Source organism: Caretta caretta, chromosome 5, assembly GCF_965140235.1.
Source record: "Caretta caretta isolate rCarCar2 chromosome 5, rCarCar1.hap1, whole genome shotgun sequence".
Classification (NCBI taxonomy): domain Eukaryota; kingdom Metazoa; phylum Chordata; order Testudines; family Cheloniidae; genus Caretta; species Caretta caretta.
The window spans coordinates 60542892-60568280 of NC_134210.1; the positions used below are offsets into that span (position 1 = coordinate 60542892).

The 25389-nt window shown below is 37.2% G+C and overlaps 1 protein-coding gene across 7 annotated transcripts in view; it reads right to left on the reverse strand.

Moving 5' to 3' along the window:
- ARB2A (ARB2 cotranscriptional regulator A) overlaps positions 1–25389 on the reverse strand; it is a 363334-nt gene that overhangs the window by 173330 nt on the left and 164615 nt on the right. For all 7 annotated transcript variants that reach the window (XM_075128571.1, XM_048851080.2, XM_048851082.2 and 4 more), the window contains one exon: positions 16584–16802. In XM_075128571.1, coding sequence (XP_074984672.1) covers positions 16584–16802 — 219 coding nt within the window. The remainder of the gene's footprint in view (positions 1–16583; positions 16803–25389) is intronic.

Below are 25389 nucleotides of genomic sequence, written 5' to 3' on the forward strand. Positions count from 1 at the left end.
CATCCCATTTTTATAATATAATATAATCCCATTAACCAACTCTGTTTATTTCATATGTGCCTTAACATAGAAATTTAAACAGATTTAACGTCTGGAAACAACACACATTCAAAATGATGCTGGTTTTTTTGGTGAGGTTTAGATTCTACTTTACTAAGAAACTATTCTACCCTCCAAGTCCATTTTATTGCACCTCTCTTTATTATAATGGGTGCAAATTGTCACTACCATAGCTAATATTCAGCTAGTATTTCTTTACAAAGATCTATGTTTATATATATAACTTGGCCATAACAATTTGCACAAGGCTAAAATTTAATAAACAAAATCCCAATAAAAGAATATATTTATTTAATAAATGTTAAAACATATTCCAACCCTCTGATGGGGCTTTACTATTCCAGCATTTTACTAGGACCTCTCGGAAGAGTTCCAGTTCACTCAAGCCACTCAATAGTGATATGACCCCTGTGGTAGGACACTATTTTAGAAGAGGCTATGGTTTAGATGATCCCATCTGTTCACATAACACAATGGGTCTATCCTTGTTACACCTTCAGTAATTTGGAAAAAGCCGCTGTTCTGGTGACTGGCAAAGGTAAGATGTATATTGCATTAAAGATTTCCCCCCTCCCTTTATTGTGCATTCAAATATTATGTAGGATTAACAACTTCTCTTTATCAGAAGTATGAATCCTTTAGGCCCGCATCTGTAATGGTTAACTTTAATCCTCTCTAATATGGATTAGTAGTTGTGCCTGTTGACATCAGGAACGGGGTGATGATTCAAGGCCTTCTAAATCTGTATACAGACTTTGGAGTTAAGGAGAACACACAACTCCTGCAGAGTTGAAGACCAGTCCAAACAAAAGGCAATAATAAGGACTTGCGCCCATTGGAAGGCAGTATCTGTATATAAAATCTAGTGGTTATTCTGGGAATGGTGTTCTACTTCAGAGCAACAGGCATGGTAGCCTATAGTCTGGCAATACTGCATGGACTTTGGTGCCCTTTCAGAGGGCTTGGATTTGAGGTTAAGGCACTGGACTGGGACTGAGAACTGGATTAAATTTTTTGCTCTACTACCCCACTGCTAATGTGGAGAAGTACCTTATTCTTGAATGCTCAGTTTGAGAAAGGGGATCTCCAACTGGCCCTCATGTGTCTGTGCCTCAGTTTCCCATCTATGAAATGGGGATGGCACCTTTCTGCCTCATGAGGTTATCGGTCAGGATAAATTAATTAATATTTGGCAAATACTCAAATATGAAGGAGATGGATTTAGACGATAGAGTAAGGTGTCTGAATCAGTCAGTAGGAGACCTGATAATATTTAAGGTATAAGGTCTTCAACTGCTGTTCACTAATATGTTAATAAACTTGCAACCCATTTTCTTCCAACATGTCTAACTTCATTCAGTAGGCAAATGGCCACTTTCGATGGAACAGGGTGCTTTTTTGTACTCCTGGAACTGAAAAACTGTTCTGAAGTTTAAAAGAAAAGTTTGGGGACTTAAACTAACAATGTGGACTAGAGCCTTTTTGCTGGAGAAGTAATGGGGAAGAGGGAGAAAGGGGCATATGGACACTATTTGTGCCCTGGAGTGCAACTTAAAGCACAGCATGCTAAACTATATTCCAGGACTTTTACTGCCCTGTAGAGTTTCCCCATGGTGAGTTAGCACATGGCAATCAGGTGTGCTGTAGATTCACACCCCGGTTGGCTGCACACTACTTCACATTGTAGACAAGCCCTTTATCCCTGAGTGTAATGGAGAAAACCAGCCATGATGTCACTATAAGGCCAGGTATTCAAAGAGGGGGAAATTCACCCCGTGCAGAGAGTCCACACAAGAACTGTATGCCACTTACACACTGCTTTGAAGATTTAAACAGGAGTTCCGCAGCACATAGGCTTGTGATTTTAGCTAAGCTTTGTAACTGAAGTATCAAACAACCAGTTAAAAAAATCATTCTTAAAACATATATTGTGAAAGTTCCTTGGACTTCATGCAGGACTGGCATGGGTATAGCCTCTGAAAGAGCAATTTAAAAACACATTGGGAGCTCCACAATAGCCTTGCTGGTGGATCCTGCTAAGGCAATGCACTAAATCTGAGCTATCTCCAAGCCATAAGCTCTTCCCTGACCACTTTTTGGGATACAGGCCCCCTAGAGCTATTCCAGAAGAGATAGGGTGGCAGCTACTTTCTGCTACTGCAGCCTCTCTTGTGAGCGTCTGGCAGAGCTGAATTTAGCTCAGTCGCTATATCTGTGTGTAGCTAGGGAGACAAAGTTTGCTGAAAAGAATATTTCATATGGCAAGGTACTATGTTCTCTGTTAGATCACACTAACACAGCAGCAGTTGAAGCCTATGACAGCTTTATTCCTCAATGTGACTGTCTAGCAATCCCCACTATTAATATAATAAAATTGTATAATCATTTGTAAAAGGCTTCAGTGCTGAAGTGCATATGATAGTGTACATCAGAATAAAAATAATTTAAAAATATTAAAAGATCATCCTCTAAAAGCTTAACAAAAGCAGTCTTTGGGGCAGTTCAGGAAAGGAAAGGGAACAGAACAGGTAAAAAGATGCAATGAACATAGAGACAGTCAACCTTTAAAGATCTTTAAGAGGTCTTTCTACAAGTGGGCTCAAATGGTCTGAGTAGGTTCCATGCATAAAAAGATTCATCATAGCAAAAGTTGAATTGCCCACTTAATACACGATAGTGAATGGTGTCTGACAGCAGGCCAAGATTCAAAGAGGAGATCTCAAATATAGCTAAGCCCTTTACCACTAAAAGCTTTTTAAAAAAAAATCAACCTACCCCTTTCTAGCCAGACAGTGTAAATAACACAGAAATGAATGATAGGAGTAACTTCTATCACCAAACCAAAATAAATATTGCTAGCAAAAGAGAAATCCTTCTAAGAAGGAATTACAGTAACTAAGTTTCACAGGGGACACTCTGCAAGACGGAATAAATAAGAGAACAGATTTATCATGGGATAAGTAAGGCCACAGGCCAGGCTAATTACAGAATTTGAAACATAGCTTTCTATGGTAAAAGTGTGGTCGAATAAACACCAACATTCTTTATTTACATGACTCACTAACTTCAAAAGACTGCCCACAGTAAACACGAAAAGAGAAAGAAATATCTTTATAATAGCAGCCTAGGCCTAGCAGCAAGGCTTCTGTTTTTCCAGGGTTGAAGACAAGGTAGCTCTGCCACATCCAGGGCCGGCTCCAGGCACCTGCGAACCAAGCAGGTACCTGGGGCGGCAGATGTAAAGGGGCGACAGGAGGTCGGGCTCTGGGACGGCAATCCGCCCTCGGCGGCGGCGGGAATTTGGCGGCTCTTCTTCGGTCGCTGGCAGCAATAGGCGGCCGCACCATCACTCCGCTTCCAGCGAGGTTTTTTGTTTTGTTTTTTTTGCCGCTTGGGGTGGCAAAAATGCTGGAACCTGCCCTGGCCACATCCAAATAGCAATGTATTCCAGACCTTTCTCTAGAGTACAGACTGAACTTGCATCGTCCATGAGACTAGAGATATACAATTGTATATCAACACAGAGAGCAGGATCAAATGAGAGATACCAAGGGCAGGCAGCAATGCCGGCCAAAGAAAAACCAGTATGAGGCAGATACAGTTGGCTTCCTGCCTTTTCCTTGGAATTCCCTCTTCTGTGTCACTCCACTGGTTCCCTCTTCTCCATCACAAACACAAACTACTCATCTTTGTTTTAAAGCCCTTTGCCAATACCATATTAAAAAATGCTGGGGCCCTGTGCACTATGGCAATTGGGGACCCCCTCACCTTTCCTGTTCCCTGGGGACTGACAGGCTTCAGGGGAGTCAGTCCTGCCCCAGGGTAGTGAAAAGCCCAAGGGGGGCGGGTGTGTGTGTGTGTGTGCGCGCGCGCGTGCAAGAGTTGCTGTCCCTGGGGAGTCGAAAGCCCAGGAGAGGGGGGACTGGAGACCAAGCCCACCCTGCAGTGACTCCTCTCCTGTTGGGCTGGCCCAGCTCCCTGCTTTGGTCTGTTGGCTCTAGCCACAGCATGCAGGAGTGCCCCCCCACAATGCCCTGCCCCCTTCTTGGCCCTGGGGTGTGTGTGTACATATGTATGTTCTCTCCCCCCCTGCAGTGCATATTGGTTAATCTGGGCCTGCCCTTTGCCCTACTCGTCATCTTTTATATACTGCTGAGACATTGACCACACAGTTCCATGAAGTCAATGGTGCTAGTCTATTTGTTAAGTTTTCAACAAACACCTTCATGCTTTCTGCCTAGACACATCTCATGCATTTAAGGAGCTTCCTGTAAACATCCGCACAGCCACCTCATTGCCCACCTTCAAATCCCTCCTTAAAACTTCTCTCTATGAAATGCCTACAAAAAATTCACTAATGGTTAGGCAGCTGGTATGCTATGACCGTTGCTTCTCACGCTGATCAGTTTTGTCTCATCACCTTGTGCTGCCACCTGTTCATTGTACCCTTTTGTTCTCTCATGCCTTATACTTATATTGTAAATGCATGGGGCAAGAACTGGTTTTGTTATGGGTTTGTACAGTGCCTAGCACAATGGGTCCCTAGTCTATGATTAGGGCCCCTAGGCATTATTGCATTATAAAATATCCCCTCCAAGTCATAGAGTTTTACTGGCTTCTGGAGCTGTTGAAACATACTGAGGCAGGGTTCCTTTGAACCCTAGCAACTCCCTTGCATATCTTCTGCATGACTGCCCCTTGTCTTTCTTTGGCTCTAGTACATGACTGGATACACTGAGGCCAAAGTCTACGGAAAAGGAGGAAATTGTTAGCTAGGGTTTCAAAGGAGGCTCAGAATCATCAGAAATGGGGACTCTGGTTAATTAGGAGATGGTATGGCCATTTGCAGATCCTGCAGATTGCTATAGTCCTGTCTGAAAGCTCTCTCTTCTGCATTCCCTCATTCTTGCCTCCTTCCACAATCTGGCGTGCTCTCAACCCCAGTTCCAGACCTCCAAGTGCTTAATAAATCATTATAACAAAATATGTAATCCATTTTGCTTTTGTTTTCATATTATATCAATATCTGATCAAAAATAGTTTCCAACATTTTAGAGCAACACAAAATATTTTGACACTGTGCAAAAACAGAAGTTTTAAAATATGCTTTTTGGAAGACGACACTACCCTATTCGGTTCCTAACTCAAGAGAGAGGTATTTAAAGCTAAAGTATTATATTAAGACAACTTTGTGATCTGTAGAGTTACTGCTTAAGAATTTAGAGCAGCATTTTGATGAATCAATTAAATTACAATATAAAATTTTGACACAGTGTTTGAACATATTGCAAAATAGTTCAGCATATTCTGACACCAAATGGAGAGCCACTGCTGTTTATGCTATGTCAACTAGAAAAGCAACTGGGCTCCATTCTATCTTGATGCACAATCCCCACCTCTAACTGATAGTTTGATTGTCCAGATAGATATCACTGAAGACGCACCACCACAGATATTTGACAAAAGCTTTAATAGCAGAGTCCTTCCACACTTCTTGAGCAACCTATTTAGTATATCTGCCCTTTTACCAATGGTACCAAGCATTCCCAAACTTGTGATGAATACTGTTTTTTTTCCTGTAAAAACTATAAACTATTAGAAGTCCCAGCTATTTTGTGAGGAAGTAGAGCTGCATTAGCTCGCTCAGTAGTTTCATTCCCAGCAGTGCCATCTATTGGAAAACTCACTAAAATAATTTAATCTCAGAAAATTCAAGCGTTTGAGTATAAAGAAAATATATTTCAGTCTGGATTAATAAAAAGTCAACATTGCAAGAAATGATGAAGGAATATAACCACACAGAAAAAGAGAGAGCATTATATGTTAAAATTGAAGTTTTAGAGAAGTATGGTTGCAAGACATTCCTCCAGTTTGGAAAGAGAAGCTGCTACTGATCCCTCCCACTTTAAGGGACATGAAGCATTGTGGATCCAATTCAGATTTTTTTTTTTTGAATGAAAGAAAAAAACAGGGCCACTGAGGATTATGTAGTGGGAGAGGCCTGGAAAGACTTAGTTTGTTTAAACCCTGAATTATTTCATTTTGTTGGAGATCAATATTGCTGCACAGAAAAAATGTAGAATGATTAACTATTCAGGAAACCACCCGCACTGATTAGGTAATTGCCCTAGTGCTATATGTTAAATTACACATGTAGCCTTTGGCTGTCCTGTTTTGGCCAGGTGATGCAGTGGTGTTGACATTGTAATTTATAATACCCACTGGTCCAGAATCCTGTGATATAATTTGAGTCATGATAATGCAGCAGCACATCAGAAAACTGCCTATTCTACTTGGGTTTTAAGAAGACATAGTGGGAGTGAACTGACAAGAGTTTCACTGGGGTTATATTGAATGTAAACTAACTGATTACCATTTCTGTCAGAGGAGCTTCAAAAAACTGTATGATGGGGGCCTATGAAAGTGATGCAATCACTAGCAACAACAATTGAATAGGTAGACATTTTAAATTAAAACAGGAACAAAGAAGCCTTAAATTTTCCCTTGGTAGACTCCAGGCCTCTGTTTAGTGTTGTTCCTTGTATGCTTAACAAGGAATGCAAGCTAAAAAGTGGAGAAAAAGACCTCAGAGCAAATATGAATATCTGCAGCTGGTCTAAAACACAGTTATATGTCTCTTGAGAGAATAGGTAGATGAGAGTATATCAGTCTTGTGCTCTGCAGACTGCCCTGTCTCCCCATTCATTACCAGATCCAATTTAAATTCCTCATCTTCAAGGCCTCAATGGGCAAGGGCCAGACTACCTTTAAAACTGCTTCTTTCTCCACACAACATCAAGAATACTAAGATCCACAAGACAAAGAAGTTGACAGTACCCAGGCCAAAGCTCTGCCACTGAGGACAAGGTATTTATGGTGAAGGGTGACCAGCTATGGAATTCACTAAGGCAGGGTCAGAATTGAGTTCATGTCTTTTTTTCCTTCAGAGCTCAATGTAACACGTAGATCTTTTACAAAGGCCTTTCTCCTCAACAGAGGGAGCAATAAGCACTGACAAGTTAAATCTCTTTCTGAAGGAGACCAAAGATTTAAAAAAAAGTTGAATGATGAGAACCTCCAAAGTTAATTAGTAAGGATTACACAATAAAAAAAATTAGAAGGGATATAAACCCTTATAATTCAAGTTATAAGCCAGCCTCTAATTGAAAATGTTAGGAAGAATCTTTCCCTCTTGGCAGGTGATTCTATAATTGCCCACTTCAGGGTTTCCTGCACTTCCCTCTTATGCATTTGATAATGTCCACTGTTGCATCCTGGTTACTGGACTGGATGGACCACTGGTCTGACCTGTTACGACAATTCCTATGCTCCAAAAGCTGAAATTTGTTTTCAAATGAAATGTGCCTTTTTCAATTTTGCACTTTGTTCTCTGTGGTACATTTTATGAAAATGGGAATGGAGGGTTGTTGACATCCTGGAATTTACTGTAGCATGTGCACCTATTCTCAGGAAACTTGCATGCATTCTTTTCTTACCACTGAACAAATGCTGTCATCCTCCAGATGCCAAGGGCACAGTCCTGATACCTACTATCCAGCCTCTCTAATTTTTTTAAATAAATGAATATTTGATTAGAAAGCATGATTTTTCAGCATTTCTAAGAAATATGGGTATATTTATTTCCCCAAAATCCATTTCCATATCTGAATCCCTCAATTTAAAACAGTTCTTCTGGCATGACAGATGAACAGTGTTTACCTCTGGAGACTGATTCCAGTAAATCAGACCCCCATCAAAGTTTTTCACAACAGAGTAAATTCAGATTAAAACTGTTTTCCTCAGATATTTAGATTATTTCTTGTGATTTAGAACTGTTGAATTGTAAGTGGCGATCACCAAACGTCAGAAGTTCACAACACAGCACTATAAGGCCAAAAGTAATTTTCATTAATGATGACTACTGGGTGGTTCAACTAAAAAAATGTGGTGAAAGTGTGAAGGATTTACGGGTGACCGTTTAAAATTTTTGATAATGGGATAGCCCATTTTTCTACAGATCAGCTCAGATTTGTCCCTATTTGGAACTAGATTATGCCCTAGGCATCAGAAGGTGCACTTGGAGACCAGCGGACAGGGTTGCACAGCAGCTGGAGCCTTCAGGAAACATCCTAACCAACAAAAGTCCTTGTGGGTGCTCCCAGATAGAGCACACCCCCTGATTTGTTGCACCAACCTTGTAAAGCATGTACAGCATATGCTCCTGTGCTCCTTGCGAAACCCAGGTGCCTTGTATAGTCCAAAAATCACTGAACTGACCTTTGCCTCAGACCTCATTATTTTCAAAAGCACCCTGTCCAGAATAGAAAAAGAGCAAAAAGACAAATGGCAGGACTCTCCTCTGAGGTACCTGGACAATAAGATTACAATTTTAGTTTTTAATGTGGACGGCCATTAGGGAGTCCATCACTTCTGTCAGAATATAAAGAACACTTAATTACCAATAATTCTTCTTTACCAGTGGATCTTGTATCTGGCTGTGGCTCAGATAATCCACTATGAAGTTTAACAATCCTGCAATCTGAATGTCTGAAAGTTGAGGAGATTTCTTTAGGTCCAGAAGAAGGTATCTGAGACCTATGCTGCTCCTGCTCCTTGATCTGCTTCCTCCCAGTTGTAGATATAGGCAAATCACAGTCACACTATTCATTTGATCTCTAGCCAGGTATTTTCAAAGTCCCAATCAACATAATATCTAGGCCTCTCACAGCTTTCCCAACAGGTGATGGACAAAGTGGCAGAAAGAAATTCAAACTGCTATGGTCTCCAAGTGACCTCCCTTGGATCCATCAACACTGCAACACATGGTGGCCAAAAGACACATTCCCCATCTTGTCAGATTTGTGTCTATTAATGTCACCATCCCAGAGAGATGTTGAGGATGAACTGTGGCAAATCTTTTCAACCTACAGTTTAAGTGAAAAAAGACTTGAAGATGTTGGTTTACTTCCTGGTGCACGAGGTAGTTCCACTCTTAGACAACCTATGGCTCAAAAGCCAGAGTAAAAACTAGCCCAGAGATCCACTTCTATGCAAGCTGTCATTATCCTAGTGCCTGAAGACACGCCCATACTATGACTGAGATCAATTATACAAATGTGCAGCTTCACTATTTCTGGTTCATACCTATGAATTTAAAATCTTACTTTCAAGTAGATCAGTTTTTTAGAGGGAAAGTGGGAGATTTTTTGACCGATCTCACGTACGTCCAAAAGCAGGATTGGCTGCTTACTTCAAGGTCCACATCCCTACCTGATTTCACCCAGATTAATCAACTGATAAGTTACAAATAGATAAGAGATCATTTTTCTAGATGGCAGGGGACAGGACACCATTACTTTGCTGAAGTGCAAAGAGCTATGACCCAGACTAACACAAGAACCCTAAATTGCCAGCGACTTCTCAGTCCAAAGAATCCCCACAGGAGCAATTTTAAACTGTTGAAGACTGAAGAGAAGGACTGAGGTTTTGGGTTCTGCAGGTATGGTCCTGGCTGGAGTTAATGAGCCCCATTCATAGACCAAAGTTGAACTGCTTCTGCTATCTTATTTAAAACCATATTTTACAAGAATTGTGCACATTGCAAGCACAATTGGCACAGTACAACACCCTGCTCATGGTCCCTAACATAGGGGGATATGTTGGAATGTCCCAACTATGTCCAAATACCAAAAGACCTTTCAAGACTACAGGCAGCCAGGTACAACTTAGAGGAGGTCTGAGGATGCTTTAATTTACACCAGGATCCAAGATGGCACTTGAATTGAAGAATTAGGGGTTGTAGAAAGGTGCTCTCTCTCGGATCCTGTGGTGAGTATAGCTTGGCCTAACCAAAGAATCAGACCCAAAGACAGCCAAGTCACTATTGCAAATATAGACTAGCATATGATTCAAAGTAAAGTGGGCAACAGGTTGCTAACTTCTCGTGAGACAAGTTATATTAAGCTGCTCTAGATTGTTATGGTTAACTGGTTCCCAGCTGAGAAAGTCTGAGCAGAAAGTTCAAGTTTATTGTAGGGGTGGATGTTTCTTTGTGACCTCCTACTTAGATCTTTGTTTTGGCCAGATTTTCCAACTCCACAACAATCTGAGTATCAAAATACATAGACGTATGTGTGTGTTTGTGTTTGGGGTGAGGGGAAAGTGAAAAGTTATTATTCTTGTTTTGGATATCAATTGAAAGGATATTACCATTTTGATTCTATTGGATAAATGATAAAGAATACCTGTAGGGAACAATCTGCACTGGCAGAGGGATGGACTAATGACCTAAGAGGCCTTTTCAGTCTAACTTCTATGGCTCTATAATCAAAGATTGGCACTATCTGAACGTAAGAAGTTTGAATAATTTTATTCACCTTTGTCTTGAACGAGTGGGTCTGCTTTCTGCTGAGCCAGTTTTCTTTATGACTGGCTCACTAAGTCCCCAGTTTTACTTAGCCTGAATCTTGAGGGAAAGGAAGGATGACTTGAATGACCTATAAGAGTAGATGATTTTTTAGAACAACAGGAGTACTGTCGAACTCATGGTGGGAGTAGAGATGCAAGCTGATTTTTCCTTTGGAAGCTCATACAGCTTGCCTCGTATTTTAGGAGCCTGATCTAACAATACATGGTTTGCCAGTATCATGAAATGAAGTGTTTGATAGCCAGGAAAGCTGGATGGCCCTGATTTATTCCTCTTCTTTGATTAGCTGCACTTCTGAAATGCAGAACAAAAGAAAGAGTACTGCAGAATAAGGAGTCAGTATCAATCTCCAAGAGATGCAAAATCTTCCTCCTGTGACAATTTGCTTTTCTGATCTCCCTCTTGCTCAGGGAAAAGAGGACCAATGCAACTATTCTAGATTAGTAGATGCAAGACACACTGTAGGAATGAGCCCGTACTATACCAATATTAATAAAAAAGCATAATTTCAATAGATTTGGAATGTGCAAAAGCAGCCAATTTATATATGATTCAATACTATTACATTTTTAAAATATACATAATTTGATTAAGTATTTATTTAATGTATTTATAAACTTGGTATCTACAGAATGAACTACTATGAACATTTTTAGTTACACAGAAGTTATTGTAGGATTCTGAAAGCTATCTGTGTCTGTACACTCACATACTTTTTCTCTTCTTTTAAACTCTTAAGGCCTAATGTTCCTAAATGGTTGACCTAAGGACAAAGACACTTCAACAGTTTATACTCGGCTTCTTCCTAATCCTTTCACTGAGAGGCTTTGCTGTCCCATAGAAGTAGCAGACGGTTCACTGAAGTGGAGGGGAGTATTTGGGCTTTAAAATTTAAATACAGTATCACTAATCTAATTTGTTTTAAAAATATGCTCCCCCTCCCCCAAAATCACACTCTTTTACATGGAGTAAAAACCACTAAAAATAAGCATTTATAAAAGAGGAATGATAGGCGACCTGGGCCTTAGCTCTGCCACAGACTTTTGTGAGCTTGGCCAAGTCACTTGACCTCTCAGGAGTTGATTGCCTGAGCTTGCATATAACTGTCTCTCTTCTGCTGGGATAAAGTTAGTTTTGCACTGAGCATTAGATGTTCTCCACTTATAACTGTTGTCCATTACTGCACTGCAATAATATATCTTTTCCTATAATTTTTGAAGACACCAGGTTTTTGGCTTACTCATCTTGGCAGACAGTGTTTCAGGCCACATAAGTGAATGGTGTTTCTTGCTTCTTATACCTGATAAAGACTGGGAGGCAGAGGGACTCAGACCCCGATCTAGGGAGGGATAGCTTGGTGGTTTGAGCATTGGCCTGCTAAACCCAGGGTTAAGAGTTCAATCCTTGAGGGGGCCATTTAGGGATCAGGGGCAAAAATTGGGGATTGGTCCTGCTTTGAGCAGGGGGTTGGACTAGATGACCTCTTGAGGTCCCTTCCAACCCTGATATTCTATGATTCTAGGAAAGCAGTTAAGCATCTATGCAACTTTAGGCTCATGAGTAGTCTGTGATGAAAGATACATTATTGACTTTCATAGGTCTAATTCATATGCCTAAAGCTACACACATAATTACGTGCTCACTGGATCAGGGCCTTCCTTCCTTCCACAGAGAAGAAATTAATATAGCCAGTAGGGACTGATGAGAGTTTGTTCACAAAAGGGCCCAATTCCTCAGTAAAAGATTTTGGCCGTTTAAATATCAGTATTCACAAGCACCTATGTCTTTGTGGCTGGTGGGATGTTGTGCCATTCCTATAGAACAATAAGCAGCAATAGCATGCCCTTTCCCAATTACCTGCAAGGGTTTCCTGCCTGCTGGCATTCATTTGTTGTGATTGAAGTGTTTACTTTATATTAATAAAGTTGCTGTCTTTTTACCACTTTTATTCTAAATATTGGTATATATTATTTTATTTGTCCAGGCCCATGGAAAAAAATCAGTTTGCTTAAATTTACCAAACACATACATTACTTCCTTTGGTAATATAGTTTGACTGATTATGGAATATTTGTCAGTTTAAACTCTTCAAGAAAAGGAGAAAAACACTAAATAATGAATAAAGAATAAGCTACATCAAAGCATCGTTTAATAGATGGATCAATAATACAGAATACTACTACAAATTGTAATATTGTTGTGAAAGTTATGTATGTGCATCATGTATCCTATAATAATGTTTTATGATCCATGGCAGTATATGTACTTATGTCGGGTATGATATTTAGCATGGGCCGACTACTGATTTTCATTTATGAGTGTCTTTCAACACAGAACAGTCACTTTCAGTGTAGAAATCTGCAGGGAATGGGAGATGGAGGAAATGATAATGTTACATTTAAGCCTATATTCCATTTGCATAGGTAAAGGCTGTGCTAGGGGCCAACACATTCTGAGTTTAGCTCAGCAATTAATGAAAGCTGGGGTACTAAGGTTCTGGGGGAAGCATTAGCCAATATGTACAGCAGCAGCCTCTGGTGGTCTAAGAAAAATACTAATTCTATACGCAGGGGGTGGAAATACGTTTTTTAAATGTATGTACGTACATATTTAGCTATTTGACTCAATTTTCAATCCAACACATTAAAAAACAGATGCTTTTAAAAAATGATCTGTTGGCAATATGCTTGTTAAAATCTGATCAGTAAGAATATTAAAATTCACTATGCATTAATTAACACATTATATGAAAGTAAAATGTCTTTGTTTCATCATTTTACAAAGTATTAGAATCAATGCTGATCATCAGGGAGTTTTTGCTTTGGTTTCTGTTGCTGAAAAAGAAACTAAATTTATAGGATTATTACTAAATTGATGACATTTTCTGTCTTCACTCTTGAATTCAGTTGGCAGATGTTTTCAAGAACAAAAAATTCTGTCTTATTACAAAACATATTAAGCAGGTTTTCCTGCCATAATGTCTGACATGATGTTTATTGCCCAGACCAAATCAATCCCCTTAACAAGCTATAATGTATGCCAGCAAGTACATTATTTCATAGTTAAGGAAACTTACTGCATGAAACAATAAGTACTTTGATCTCTAATGCTCTACTCTTAATGTAGTGCACAATCTGCTGGTTAGTCATTCTATCTATATTCATCTGGTAAGTAAAATATTTTATACTTTTAAATGTTAATCTTAAATGTTTAGGTCTCTGCTTTTACTTATACCCGTGTATCTTGCACATTTACATTATTTGAAATAAAAATTAGAAAATACTTGAAGGAAATGTTCATTTTAAAAAGAAGTCAGGAAAGAGACTAGCTCAAATAACAAAGTTAATTTTTTTCCAAATCTTAGAAATACTGATTATGTAAATTAAATCATCCACTCAGAGACAGCTTTAATTTGTTCAATCAACACTTATTCATCATGCCACTGTAGGTCTAAGCCAGTGGTTTTCAACCTGTGGCCCGCAGACCCCTGGCGGTCCACAAACTATGTCTAAGGGGTCCACAAAAGGTTACCACCACCATAGAATAGTAGTTTTCAACCTGTGGTCCACAGTGCATCCCAAGACTGTGTTTAATATTTCAAAAGGGGTACACACCTCCATTTGAAATTTTTTAGGGGTCCACAAATGAAAAAAGGTTGAAAGCCACTGGTCTAAGTGACCCAGAGATCATAACTGAGGTTGTCTATTCCCAATAACAAACAGTTCATCAATTTTGCCAATGCATTTGGCATTAACAAATTTTCCTTCAACAACAGATAGGTCTCTTTTCTTTTTACACCTGTTTGTACTTCAGTAAACTTATTTACCATGGCTAGTGTGAGAAAATCTTATTTCTTTACTAATCTTGGATCTCCCCTCTCTCTGTGACAGTTTACCCAATGACAGGTTTCAGAATAACAGCCGTGTTAGTCTGTATTCGCAAAAAGAAAAGGAGTACTTGTGGCACCTTAGAGACTAACCAATTTATTTGAGCATGAGCTTTTGTGAGCTACAGCTCACTTCATCGGATGCATCCGATGAAGTGAGCTGTATCTCACGAAAGCTCATGCTCAAATAAATTGGTTAGTCTCTAAGGTGCCACAAGTACTCCTTTTCAGTTTACCCAATGGCAAAATAGATATAACAATGCTTACCTGCCTTAAACGGGTGATATAAGGCTTAATTAAGGTTTGTAAAAATGTTTTGATATGTACTGTAGAAGTACTTCACCACTCTATAGTCTTTTAGAGGTCCCCAAATCCCATAGAATAAATGGTGCTCTTTATTGCTAATGATCGTTCAGTTTTCTTTCGAGGCTGATAGGCAAGTGAATTGAAATTGTTTGTCTAGGCATTTAACAATCCAAACCTCATTTCACAAGACTCTGCACTGGTGCCTATTGATAAAAATGTGAAGTAACCTTTCAGATTTCAGAGCCAACACCATCAGGTGACATTTGCATTCTTTTGGTCTATCCTGCTCCCAGTGAATTCAGTAGGCACAGAACTGGGCCCACAACGTACACTGCACATGAAGACTTCTGCTGTTACTTTCCATGCTTAAAAAAAAAAAGGCAATTTCAGTACTCAACTTTGAAATAAGTCTTCATTGGATAAAGAGAACAGTCAAAAACTTGCATTTTACATATTCTTAGGGCTTCATGAAACCACTATGTGTGTTCTATTAGGTAAAATAGCCACAAGTAGAAAGATACCATAGACAGGAAAGAAAATGTGAAAGGATCACTGTCATTAAAAATTAATGTTAGTCCTAATACCAGAACTGGATTGCTGGGGTAAGGCTTGAGAACTGGCCTAACCAGTGTATGCTGCCTTTTCATGAATAAGGCTGCCTCTCTCAAAGGCTGGGATTGGCTGGTCGGCAGATTGGTACAGTTCATAAAAAGCAGTGCCCTTCTGGTCACTTTCCACATACATCTGTAAAGGTTCTTATTGTTTCTACACTCAGGAAAAGAGTTTATTTCCTGAAAAGGTATACTTTTTTATGTTTGTTAATGATTCTCCCAAGCCAAGTGTATGAAATTTTTAACTAGGCAGTAAAGCTATAAATCAATGTTATGTTAAAAATTAAAATTATTCTAACACCTATTTTGTTGCATGTTTCTCTATTTCACACCAGAATGGCATGCAAATTCTTACTGTTTTAACCGTACTGTGGCATTTCTGACATGTTTTAATGTTGAATAAAAATGCTAACTTTCCTAATAAGGGCCTTGAAAATTGCATGACTCTGTCTAGAATGCATAATGCACAGTATGTATATGAAGGAGAATGTGTCAAAGTGCAAATAATATTGTTTGTGCCCCCTGCAGAATTAGAAATCCTTGGGTAGCACTGTTATAACGATCCCATGCTGCTAGCATTACAAAGTGCAAAGGTCCACTGAGTAAGAAAAGAGCAAGGGACAGAGTTTCCTCATTACACCATTCTTGAACTATTCTAGCTTAAATATTTATTAAGATATTAATAACTCTCTCCCTTTATCTGCCTTCAGAAGCTTAGCGGAAATACAATGGACGGCTGCTCATATGAAAACAATACATTATAGGGTAAAACTGCTACCACACAAGATGAACACCAGTATTTTGCACAATACATTATTAATTCAGCAGGTAATATATTAAAAATTATTAGGCTATAACTACTGCCTCCCAAGTATAAGAACACAACATAATGCTGTAAATACATGCACGACATGTTGTGTAGCTAATATGTTACCAAAGCTGTATTAGGTGTTTCTTATGTATACATCTACTTATAAAACATTTTACAAAGTCTTCTTTAAATCAGTGTTTGTAACACATAATATGTTCTTTTGGGGCTTATTTGAAGTTCCTCTTTGAAAACAGAAAGCAATATTTGCAACTCTTCCAAAACTTCCCATTCAATGCATGACAAAAAAATATCAATACAAGAGTCACTCACTTTAAATGAACTCTTTAAGACATAAGTGAGTAGCGGGTCTATATTTTTTTTTTAAAATAGCCATTATTAATGTAAATATGTATACTAAATATAAAATACTTCAGCACAAGATTTAGTATTTAGTAAGGGCAAATTAAACTAAAGTCAACTTACTCTAATATACAACTGCAGAGTTTCTTTTTCTTTTTGAGGGTTCCGATACTTTTCGTAGAAGTCACGTCGCTTCTTTGTTTCTTTTTGGATTTTATCTTTTCTTTCTCTCTTTTCTGCAGGTTCATCTGAGCTATCAGAGGACAGCTGTACTTGGGCTTTTGTCTTTTCCACTTCAATATAGTTCTCATTGGGATTCAGTACTATTACTCCATAGCCTTCCTGTTTCAGAAAAGACAAAATAAAAGATTAACAGAAGGATTTAATCCTGGAAATTGCTTTCAATATATTTTATTGTTCTTCATAAAATATATTCTAGTGATTTCATATTGGACAAAAGTATATTATTTAATAATAATATTTTAAGAAACTTGAAGCGTTTCATTTCTGTAACTAAGGGGAAATATATTGATATGTATATCTGTTTGTGGATACATATATCTCTATATCTACATTCACATAACCTGCCTGTTTCACCTTTTAAAAACAATTTTCAAAATGTGTTGGTGTTAGCTTTATATTCATAACTACATGTTATTTTATATGATTTTATCAGAAAGCTACTAGAACTAAAAAACAAAACATTATTATAAAAACACTACATAATGGCTAACAAAGTGTACGTCCAGCTAATAAAACTTTTACAATAGAATGGATATCTTTCAAATAAAATCTCTGGAAACTATTCAGCACAGCTTAAAATAGTAACAACCTTTTGTCTAGGTGACCACCAGCATACGATGCACAAACTGATAGTGACAGTAACCATGAATCAATATCAACACTGATTCAGCAATACCGCTTACAAGTCAACTCTGTTAGGGTAGAATGACTTAAGTACCACTTTAAAACTGCACTGAAACTTCTTTGGGATTAAGTTATGTATTGTATTCTGCAAACCCAGAGAAAACTATGCTGTGTATGATATTATGATTTTAAACATCTGTGCTATATTTTTGTGCCTCAAGAAATGGAACTGTTGAAGAATACACACATTTATGTAAGAGAAATAAATTCTCAATGAAACAGCTATTTGTTTTTTGTAATGTAAAAATAGGTTTAAAATACTGACAATCAATGAAATATAGTAACATTTCTGTGAATAAAAATATTTTAAAAGGGGGGAGGGAAGAGAAAAGGACAAACAGTTAACAGAATGGGCTCCAATTAAACATAAAACACTTTTAAATTAAAAAAACTCTATAATAATAAATACATATTTTGTATTAATTAGCTATCAAAACAACATTATTTCTGCCTTTTTAGTTAAACTTTCATTTTACATTCAGGCCAAGTGAGAAGATCAAACAAGTCTACATACCTAGCTGGCCAAAGTAAACCAAATCTACACCAACAAAAGATACTTTATTTGGTCTTGCTTTATTCTAATCTGTATAGCTATTCAAAAATCTTGTAACGCATTGTGATCACTGTCAGGTAGACAGATTGTCACTTGGTGATTTTCTACAGTTGGACACACTCGACTAGTTATTAAAATCACATTTGAAGGAAGTTCCTATCCCTCTTCCTTGTGCCTGTACAACTTTTCACGCCCTTCTCAAATTTCTGCTATAACTTCTCCTCCCACCAAAATTAAGTTAAAGGACACTGCTGCACTCTGCTAAACAGGGTGAAATAGAGGCATTCAATACACTGTCTCTGGTGTAAGGAACATAGTCAAAAAAGGTCACCACAGGCCAAAGAGAAAATTGCCTCCTCACTAGATTCTGTACCATAAGTAAGTGGTCTCCTGTCATGTTTCTCCCCTGCCCTCTCTTCTGAGTGAATTGAACTTAAAAAACAAAACAAAACAAACCTGCAGAAAAATCAACAAAAACCACACCACCATGAAGCTTTGAAATGCAGCTATCCCATAACTGGATATTATAATAATAAATAAATTACAACAACATTATTATTATGACTAGAAAGAAGAAATACTGTATTATTATTAAATACATTTTTCAACTTTTAAAAATGAATTTAAGTTTATAAATCTATAACAAACACACCACAACACAGAGTAGTGCTTTAGTAAACCTATGTAAAAATATTAGTGAATTAGGAGAGTTGTATGAAAGTACACTTTTTGTGCTATGCTAAATGGTAGGAAGAAATGATGAAGTTTTCAAAACAAACTACATGAAGTACTTTGGTGATTGTAGCCTGCAGTGTAGAATGCTTTAGTTTGTTGTCCATCTTCTTGATCTGTTCATTTTGAGTGCAGACATTCTGTGTATTGATTCTTTTTGCTTTCTATACAAAGCCAAATGCAAAATTCATGTATTCATTGTGGTTTTATAAGTGTTGCTGAAATTTGAAACTCTATGTCCACTAAAATCTGGCCACAAAACAGACACATAAATCTTCAAAGAAGCAGAATTTGTCTAAGTTATTGATTATGTAACTGAAAATTACATGAGTCATTTGTCCAATTTTATGAGGACACAATGTCAATTTTTCACAGAGACATCAAGAGATGAAAAATGATTCCATTTTTAAATTCACTACTACATAAATCAATTAAAGGATTTCTATCAATTAGATTTTAAACAGCATAACATGTCTCTCTTTACATTTTTAACTTTTTATTTTTTTTTCCTTTTCAAACAGCCTTTTCCATAGAGCAACACTACAATAATTAAGTCTGAGCGTAATCTGCCAAACAAGTCTTAACACTTACTGTTATAAAAAGATTTTAATATTGTTTTATCAGAAGTTACGTTTTCATTCCGTGTTTTCTATTTTTCTTTCATAATCACTTCAACCCAAGTTGTAAGACATAAACAATGGCATCAACAAGAGAATTTGAGCTAACATAATATACTGACTCATATGAAACAATATGGATATACACTGTAGCATCTATAACTGCACCAGAATTTAACCTCTATCAGGCTATACTACACTGTACAAACCTATTTCATCAAAAATGAATCCTCATCTTTAAGTAAAAGACCTCCCTCATGCTGCTGACCTATGAAAACGATGTGTTTCTTAGGATCCATCAATGTCTGGAAAAATTATATAATAAGTAGCACACATTTGCACTATCAAACTTCATAAAGATATGCACTTATTAAAATTTACAACAAAAAATTGCAATCAGAAAATTATAAGTAGAGACAAAGAGCTAAATGGTCCACTAACTTGTAAATATCCATGGGGTTACACAAGGTGACGTCAATGCAGAATTGAACAAACAGAAGTTCATGTAGTTTAAAAAACTGAAAATATTCTTTATCAACTACTAATAATAATCAGTAGAGTTGTTCACAAACCATTAATATGGCTCTAACAAAAATGGACAACTACTATTTAAAATTATATTCTATAAAAAGCCTGTTCAGAAGTGTAACTCGCATTCACTGTAATATCAATAGAGAGGCAAACACTAATCTCGCTTTCAGCCTAGATACATATGTAGTGTTATTAAAAAATTTGACATGATGAAGTCTTTCATTAAATACATACATGTTTCTAGGAAAATTTCTTAAGACTGTTCATTTGTAAAAAGTTAGATATGTTATTCATGTGTATAACGTTGAAGTAGCTTTTTTCTATATATCTCCTTTGTACAAATGGAGAAACTGCTCTGCTGTTGAAGTTATTTTACACTACAAAGTTATACTTTGTAAACTGCTATATTTTAAGCATTTGTAATTAGATTGGAATAATTTTTTTCTGTCTCAAAACAGAATAATCCCCACAGTTCTTCAACTGATTGTTACAAAATAATCCTAATGTACTACCATATCTGAGAGAAGAAATGTGTGTTTTAGTTAATTAACTCCAAGTTTGTTTACATAGTACATCTGTTACTAGATGTGATAATCAAGACAGATATTGATAAAAGTAAACTTCATCCTTTAGTTCAATGGATGTAATTGTACTTTCTCTATCAGAGTAAAGTAGGTAGGCTTAAATTGCCAGCATCGTAATAGGTATTTCCCCAAATACTATTGCTTCAGAAAGGTAAGTTAAGAACTCATAGTCCATACAACTAACTGCTCCCTGAGGTTTAAGAATTGTAAAAGATCACTGCATGCGAGCTCTAGTTTCAAGTCTATAAATAGAGTGACAAATATATAATAGCTCTCTTATCATTTATCCAATAGATGATTGCTAATGGGAAAGCAGACAGGTGTTGGAAAGCACAAAAAATCATAAATAAGAAAGCTTGGCAATAAAAGTCATATAGATATAGAAGTTCACTAGTCACTGAAATACAGCAATATGAAATAGGATGATACTTTTGTCCTTTATTGGAACTTTACACGAGATGTTTGAAACTGAAATTATATCCAAGTTAATTTACCCTGTTAGTCAGCAATAGTAAGGTCAAAGCCAATCTAAAATATTTGAGCTAAATTCTGAATCTTTTCAAACCTCTTGTGGCTGACTAAATGAATAATGAGCTGAAAGCATTCAGCCCTGCATATTAATCCACCAAAATGGGATGCCATATGTGACCAGAGAGGTCAGGGGCTAGAGTGGAATCCCTTGACCTGTGTAACTATCTTTTTGGCCTGTAAGTAAGGATCTATAAGAGATCATTTTCCTGAGCTTTATCAATCTGATTTTTCAAGTTCAGAATTCTATTTAGACTGTTTGCAACAAGATCAGAGCTAATCCTCAAGGGAAATGCAACTCAAAGTGTTCAGGTCTGTAAACTAAATCTGCCCATGGTTAAAATGGACATAGCAATGTCCATTCATCTTTTTGAAAGATGTATGTTCTGTTTATTTCCCATCTTTTTCATGAGAAGGGTACATATATGTCACTGTTACAACATCCTAGGTGCAACAGTGGGATGAGGTCATGACAACCAATCAGAAGTCACTAGTGAAGCGTTAAAGTAAACATAGCTGTTGGAGATGCAGCTCAGCTTGAAAAATGCCCCCTCCATTATTTGAGTAATTTTCTCAAGACGTGACCTGAGACTGAAAAGCCTGAAATGTCAGTTGACTCTGTTTTGTGTTTCGACCCAATGTGCATTTTGGCAACTGCACCCTGCTAACACTTTGTAATATTTTCATCCCAGCTACACCTCAACTCTTAGCTCCCTGGATTCCAGGGCTGTGTCCAAGTGTCTAAAAATGCCGTGGTACTGCCAAACATACATTGTCCCAATAAGTTCCCAACTTAAAATACCTCATCAAGTTAGGCAGGAAAAGAAAACATGCCACAAAAAGTTTTTAGAGGACCACCTGTTGTCTATTATTTTTACATAGCACTTACTCATAAATCATAACACAGGGTAATTAATCAAGCTGTCAAAGAGAAGGTCAAAGGTTATGTGGGAGAGTCAGAAGGTCATGCATGGGCTGATAGAGGTCAGGGTCACACCGCATTCCTCATTATCAAGTTGGGATGAGAGACGGCCCAAGCAAACAAAAGTGAAAGCAGATGGAGAAGTGAGTGGATAAAAAAAAGAAAATTTCACAAACAAAAAGAAAAGTGAAAGAAGAATGTCAGCTGCCTTCAAATAAAGAGGAGAATAGAACAGAAATACTGAGATGTTCTCAAAAGGTTTCAAACAACATAAAGAAACTACAGTTTGATTAAATACACTTAATATTACTTTCTCTGATCGATCTTCTTCCATGTACCAAGCAATATTACTGGGTTCTGTAATATTTGATTTGATTCTGTTACACATCTTGAAGTTAGTATTTTCAAGGTGAATTAGACAAAAGTATACGATTATCTGATGAAGGTTGATTCATGTATAAAATTACTTCTAAATGCTAGTTTTCTTCTTTCAAAATGCTTATGGATATAACAAATTGATGTTCAATAAAAACTTATAACTTGTTTGAAAGATATGTTAGAACTTTACTTTTCATACACACAAATACAAAACCAAAACATCATAAAAGTCCCTTTGGATGACACAAGAGTTATAAAATATTCTATCATTACACTGACCTGAATTAGATGCAGAATACTGTGCAAAATTAGCTGTCACCCTTTCCTCAAAATCTTTGTTAATCTCATTTTGAATGTTTGCAGCTTTATCAACACATGCATCAATGTCAGCTCCTTGGTTACTGAACCGCTGTACTTGGAAGAAGATATAATTAAAATGTTTTGGCACAGAAAAGGTGAAATTGTATCTTCCCCTGTTCCCTCAGGAGTCTGTAAAACATGTAGGCTATATTGACAAACACATACCCTTGTCTAGAGCCCTGTCATCCCAGGTCACCCAACTGTTATTTATTTCAAAACATTCACTTTACACTTACCCACAGTCACCTGCTGTGTTACTAACTTTTAATGGATATTAGAACTATAAAAAATAAACCTTAAATTTCTTTTTGTGACTACTGCCTTCTAAATCTTCATTGTATTTGGTCCATATCTAGTTGCATCAAGAATTGTATTCATCTTATTTTACCATACACTACCTTTATTGTAGTAAGTATACATCATTCAGTTCATGTTTTCCTTTGTTATTTGGTAACCTGGTGTTAATGCAACTATATGAAACAAATCAATAATATCACAATGTTCAAGATTAAAAACCAGATAGTTATTGTATTTTGAGTCTACTTTTGAAAAGTTTTACACCTCTCATTCTCAGAGCACACATGACTTATAAGGTAGGTAACTCTAGAAGCAATATTTTGTAGTTTGCTTCTATCCATAATCAGTGACCCAAATGCCTCTATTTGTAAGCACTGTCATCCTAACTATTGTACGATGTGCACTCCAAAACAACAAAATTGGACATTCCAAAGCCTTTTCTATATATTTTGAGTGTGTTATTCTTCTGAATGCCCACAAACTTCATGCAGATCTACTGTGTGCACCACTCCTAATATGGAGTTTCAGTGCCTTTTCAATCACTGCCTCATTTCACCATATTTTAGAGTATACAATTAATTTCCAATGGAAAGTAAAACGGCTGAGAAATTTCCAATTTTCTACAACACTTGCTTAAATCCATGTGAATTAATCTAAAATAATTATTTCCTTCATCAAACACTGTTTCTTATAGAACTGTCCTCAGTCACGTCAACATCCCATAAATATGAAATTTGGACTCTGTGGAAGCTGAATGGGACAGAATTCAACCCAACAATGCTGAGACAGGTTGTAATGCTGCAATACAAACATTCCACACTCACTATTGCATGCTGGAATAATACTTGCTCCCCCCTCCCTACTCCCTATATGGGAACCTGCAGTTCTCTGAATTCATGTAGTTACTCCCTTGGCTAGGCCCCCACAACCCTCTCCATGCCATCTTATTTGGATCTGGTGTGTGTTCCCTCTGTGCGGGGAGCCCATACTTCACAGGCCCTATGCCCTCCTCCATGCAACTATTTCCCTTTCTCCTTTCCATAAAGATTATAGGGCTCCAGTGGAGTGCAAGATCTTGCATAAGACCTCTGTGCAGCTGTGAATTTCACCTTGAGAGAACTACCTCCATCAATATTTTAATGGAAAGGGTACATAGTACTTAGCACTTTACATTTTCAAAGCAATACATAACAAACAGAATAGTAACTAATCCGCACATGATACAGATGAGTATTGAGTATCATTAGATCTATTTTACAGACAGGGAAACTAAACTGGGGAGGTTAAGTGACTTTCTGAAAGTTACACAAAAAGTAGTAGCAGAGCTGAAATTAAAATGCAAGAGTTTCTGGATCCTTCCTAACTACCTAAGGTATTTTGAAGGTGGGCATCACTTTATAGTCTGAGTTCTCATGTCCAAATTCAGTTTATCAAACATTCTGCCTCCTTCACCAAAATATCAGAGCATGTCTTTCTGACTTCCTGCTGCATACATACTATTACACAAGCTGTATATACATATATATATAGCTATTACAGCTTTAATATTCTGGTTTTTGAAAAACAGTGGTGCAGCACAAGAAGCTATAATTAGATTTATCCTAGTAAGATATACCTCATTTCCTCCCCTACTGTAATAGTGTAAAACATTTTCTAAAGGCAGCTTTTTTGTGAACTGTTCAACAAAACTTTTTGGTGAGCTTAGAGGTAAGTCTGGATTTATAACGTATTTCGTTTGTAGACGGGAAATCTGAGTTAGCAGGTCCTCTTGGTTCACCTTTTATCTGCAAGCATTTATATGCATTAAACTATTACAGAATAAGATGAAGCACCAATCTTAGAAGGTCTATACTCAGGCTTTTTGTTTGGTAGTTTAAAGGGAAAGCATTTCATGCACAATGTTTTCGGCAAAAACCTGCAGATACCCAGACCTTGAAAGGTAACTCACATTTATTGGTAAGCTTTGTTTATGAGTACAATCTAAAGCTCTTCTATCACAATGAAAGAAAAATCAGTTGTTTTAGTAGGTGTATGTATTTGGCCATTTCCATAAGGAAAAAAAAAATTACTTGGAATCCAAGAGTAAAGTGTCTGGCTCACACCTACCTCCCACAAACAGGTGCAATTCAGTACATCTATGCTCTTTGCTTCCCACAGTGACCTATGTCAGAAGACCTTCTTATACTTCTGCTAAATAATTTAATTACTTATGAGTTATGGTTTCTTTGTAACCTTTTAAATGACTAACTCATTAAAATGCAAAATTATGCAAAACATGATGTCACTGGGTCAAACAGCTGTGTTGGTAAAATTATGGCTATGAAAGTCCCTAAGAACATGAAAATATTAATAATTTATATTGCTCATTAGACGGCAAAAAACTCTTTAAACAGATTTAGAAACGGATTAATTTTATAATCACAAAATGCTACGCTACCTCATGGTAACAAATCTTTCTACCATCTGTGACCCTTTGGTATACATAAAATATAGTAAAAAT